This window comes from Poecilia latipinna, unplaced genomic scaffold (assembly GCF_001443285.1).
Source record: "Poecilia latipinna isolate Pla-1442-1.1 unplaced genomic scaffold, P_latipinna-1.0 Scaffold2072, whole genome shotgun sequence".
Taxonomy (NCBI): Eukaryota; Metazoa; Chordata; class Actinopteri; order Cyprinodontiformes; family Poeciliidae; genus Poecilia; species Poecilia latipinna.
Window position 1 is genome coordinate 20,000 of NW_015114688.1, and position 4,453 is coordinate 24,452.

At 40.8% G+C, this 4,453-nt stretch overlaps 1 protein-coding gene across 3 annotated transcripts in view; it reads left to right on the forward strand.

Annotated features, from left to right (window-relative positions):
• The window catches only part of LOC106936070 (hydrocephalus-inducing protein-like), a 13,347-nt gene that overhangs the window by 6,243 nt on the left and 2,651 nt on the right, over positions 1-4,453 (forward strand). For 2 of the 3 annotated variants that reach the window (XM_015016856.1, XM_015016857.1), the window contains exons 8-11: positions 358-588; positions 689-913; positions 1,459-1,740; positions 3,326-3,743. In XM_015016856.1, the coding sequence (XP_014872342.1) occupies positions 358-588; positions 689-913; positions 1,459-1,740; positions 3,326-3,535 (948 nt within the window). In that variant the 3' untranslated portion in view covers positions 3,536-3,743. Of the gene's footprint in view, positions 1-357; positions 589-688; positions 914-1,458; positions 1,741-3,325; positions 3,744-4,453 lie in introns of those variants that run through there. The other variant, XM_015016858.1, reaches the window with a different exon arrangement.

The following is a 4,453-nucleotide window of genomic DNA, read 5'->3' on the forward strand; positions in this document are numbered from 1 at the left end:
TTTTATTTTTTGGCCTGAAATTTCAGGGGGGCGGTTTTTTTTTTTTTTTTTTTTGGTCACCACTGCTGTAGAATTTGCACAAGTTAAGGAAAAAATAAAAACAAACAAAAATAAACAATATAGTGCAACAGCAGAAGTAAAATACTCTATTTTGATGCTCTGGAACTGTGTGAATGTTAGACTCTTCCTCATGATCACCATAACCAGCACGTATGTTATAGAGTTGACCGAACCAGACGTTCCTTACTTTAGACCCACATTGGACACAGTTGAGACCCACCAGTATACATGAAAAAGAAACAGTCTGACAACCGCATGAATCTAGCCCTCCCTCCACACCTTAATCTTTCTACTCAGGTGACATTTCATAATGAAACAACAGGGGAGTTCTTGTTCTACCTCATCAATTTTAAAGTCGGCTCTCCAGGAATCCTGGCTACTATCAACCTGGAGACGCCTGTTCGCAAAGCGGCCTGCGGTGCTGTACATGTGGAGAACCCCCTAAACAGAGCGACCAGTTTTACCACAGAGTGTAAATGTACTGACATCAAGGCTCCACCTCAGCAGATCGTTCCGGGACAGTCCAAGGTCGATATCAAAGACAAGTTTCATTTTGATGAAAAAAATCTATCTTTGTTGAATATACCTGACCTGAATAAGTCTGCGCATTTACATCTCTACTCCTCAGGGTTCCCTGAACTTCGAGTATCTGCCTCTTCATGTAGGTGAATCTACCGTACGTCTGACCCTGTGCAGTAGTGACCTGGGCCAATTTCACTACAATCTGCTTCTCAAAGCTCTCTCCCCACCACCAGAGGAAACAGTCCACTTCCAGGCTGCACTAGGGAGCAGTGACTCTTCTTGCATTAATTTTACTAATTACTCCCAAAGTGCAACTAAGTACATCTGTAGGGTAAGAAACTAACAGAACTCAATCGTGTTTTACAGAAATGTTTTAAAAAGATAACAATGCCAATGCATTACAAGATATAAATTACATTTTATTACAGATGAACCAATAGATTTGCCAAAAATCAGAAACTTGCCATTTTTATTTGCGTAGTTCTTATTGGTGATTGGCAGATCAAACACTGAAATAGTTTTTGTTCCATTTGTTAAATGCATTAACATTAAGAACTCCCACTTTGGTCTATAAACACATCAACCAAAGCAAAATGGCATATGGTTCAATATCTTCTGTCAGACAACCTGCAGCACTTTTTTTTCCTTATACTCTGTGTATACCTTGAATAAATTAGACCAGTGACACCAGAATTAGCAAATCGAACCTCAAATAAAGCTTGAAATTCATATTGGCCAGGAAGGGCCATTTTATGGCTACAATGTAGTTTAACACTCTAAGTGTGAACACGTCGAGTGCTCTGGAGTACTCTGGACTAGAAGTAGAGCTACATTAGTACAGACCATTTACCATGTGTTGTTCTGTCTCTCCTACAGAGTGATCGTCCTGATTTTATCGTGGACAAAACTGTCAGTGTTTTGGCCGGTTTTCCTTTAGGCTTAGAGGTGAAGGTGGATGTTCGTTTTGAGCCACATCAGCTGGGCGAGGTGAGAGGGCAGCTCACCTTGAACTCAGATATTGGCGGTGAATACATATTTCCTTTGCACGGAGTCTGCACCTTCCCAAGACCTCAGGGCCCGTACAACATCAAAGGGGGCGGCAGCGTCTCCATCCCTTTCAAAAACGTGTTCCCGAAGACCACGGCTTTCTCTTTGAAGGTAAAATTCATGCAGAGCCTAACAAGATTAAAGAGTAGAACAATAGATAGTTCCCCCTATCCAGTGTGTGAACAAATCAAAAGTTGGTTTATTTTTTGCATTATTTCTTGTACAAAAACCCAAAGACTCTAAATTTCCCACTGATGGTCAACAAAATCTACCAGCAGCTTTTGTCTGCATCCAATAGCTCTACCACTTGTCCTCTCACATTGGAAAAAGGCATCTTTCTGCTGTTTAATCATTCATTTGTATTGTGTTTAGTTTTCTTTGGGATCAAACAGGCATTGTTAAGCTCATGGCTTTTTTTAGGCCCTGTTCAAACCAGGCACAAACATCCATCTCACCTAACCATCCATCCTTATTGTGTAGTGATTTAATGCCTGCAAGGTTAACAGGGGTGTTGTGTTTGCCCAATAGACGAGAGGGGTACACTTTGAGCAGGTCATCAACCCTCAACATCTCTGTGTATCTAGTAACAGAGATGGATGGATTCTGATAGGACGAAAGCTGGCTACTAGAACTCTGATTCTGTTGGTTATTATTTGGATATTTGTAGGCCATTCAAAGTAAGAGTAAAAATGATTTACTGCTCAGACATGGTTCGCTTCTGTATTTCACGCCTATTATTGATTTACAGAAACATTAGAAAACATGCGGATTGTCTTCTTTGCTGCTCCTTGTTCTACGTCCAGGTTATATGTTAATATTTAGATACAATGACTAAGCCTTTCAGAGATAACACTAACATTCGCAGATTATGGAAATTACCAGTTTTATTGCCACAGCTCTCAGCTCGACTCCCTTATGAGAATTTGCTCTTTGGTTCTGACATCCGTCTGAGCACTTTCTATTGCCTCTTGATTAGGGATGCTCCGATCAGGTATTTTGCTGCCGATACCGATCACCCATGAGGGCCGATCACAGCTGATCACCGATCGGCGGAGAGCAGAACCAGCATCTAACACCGCTAGCTCGTTGACTTAAACTATTTTTCGAGTTATTTCTTTAGCTTTCTGACCATCATGCTCTTCCGAGTGAGTGTTGGTAGTTGTGTGCTGCTTTACTGGCCGCTCCAGATGTCTTGTTTTTCCTGCATTGAGCCTCGATGTAGCCAAACTCCGTCAAGTGCTTATTTTGTAAATGTCATATATTAGATTCGTCTAATTTTGACGTCTTTCAACCCCTGAGGTAATTTTCCACCGCAACACACAAACTTCCCCATTCACTTTTAGAACGTTATAGTTCCACATGACATCGCCTAGGATTTGTTGCCGCGTGCTTGTGCAGTGTGAGGGAAAGAGAAGATGAGCTGCACACGCAGGCTGCGAAGTGAGATACAGGTGATCAGTTTGTGTGATTGGCAACAAGAGATCATTATCGGCGATCACCGATTGTACACTTTTTCACGGAAATCGCCCGATAATGATTGGTGGCCGATCGATTGGCACACCTCTACTCTTGATAGGTTCTTCACACAGCATTACATTTTCTTTAACTTTTGCATATTTGACTTCAGTCAACAACTTACTCTTTTGCATTCACATGTGAAAATTATGTAACCTAATGATATTTTTGTTGCTTCTAGGTTGACAATCCATGCTTTAATGTCAAAGAAATGGAGAACATACCCCCCAAAAAGTCACATAATATCATGGTGTCCTTTGAAGTTCCTTCCGGAGGGCATCCTGGACCATGGTTTGGGAAGTTGACTGTCTGCAGACAGAACCCAGAGGCCCGGAGCAATGCCATTTCATGGGTCTTTTACCTGAAGGGCCAGCGGCCTCAGTCTTCTTAGGGAAGCATAAAGAAAACACCCAAGCAGATAGAAAGTTCTAACCTTCTTCTTTTTTTCAGCTTAGGTTACCTCTAGCTTGTGAGTTGGGATGTTACTCTTTTGAAACTAAAATATAAATGTTGATGACAAAAATGTAGTATCCACAAGCTTTAATTATTTAGTTTGAAAATATATTCTTAAAATACTGAATAAATGTTGCAGAGAAGCTCTTCCTGTTATTGCACTCTCATTTCCACATAGGGGCAATCATGTCAAGAGACTGGATTTGAATTCTGGCACTCCCTAGATTGGTTCAACAAATGTGCCTCACTTGACTTTTCTGCTTTTTGGTCACTCCATTGGCTCAACAGCAGGACCTAATTCAACCAAATCAGTGCTGAGTTCTGTTAGACACGCAGCACATTGAAGCAAAGACTCACTACTCAATGGAAAGGGCAGAGCTGGGGGAGTCTCTCATTACTAAAGGTTAGATGTGTCACGTCAGACATGCTCTACACACAAACCTCTAATGAGAAGCTGGAGTGATAGTTCAGGAGACACTCCTGTTTCCTGGATGAAGCAAAATCCTCTGATCCTCCCTTTGGGAAGAAGAACTTCCTGCTGCTGATGTTCAGAGGTAAAGAAATATTAATAAGACTGGACATTAAAATAGAGATAAAGCAATTCCTTATTGTACATCAGTTGTTGCTCTTGGACAAGATCCTCAAAGAAAGGGTATTACTTTTGTTCCCATGCAAGATAAAAGGATTTACTTCAGAAATGACTGAGAAAAGTAGAAACCAAATAAACTGAGTCAATCCTCAGAAAACATGGAATCTCGAGGAGAAGTTCCTGCTAAATAAATATAAAAATAACTAAAACACATTTAATATCAACTTGTAAACTTAATGAATCCATTGGGACCATTGTAATCGATGT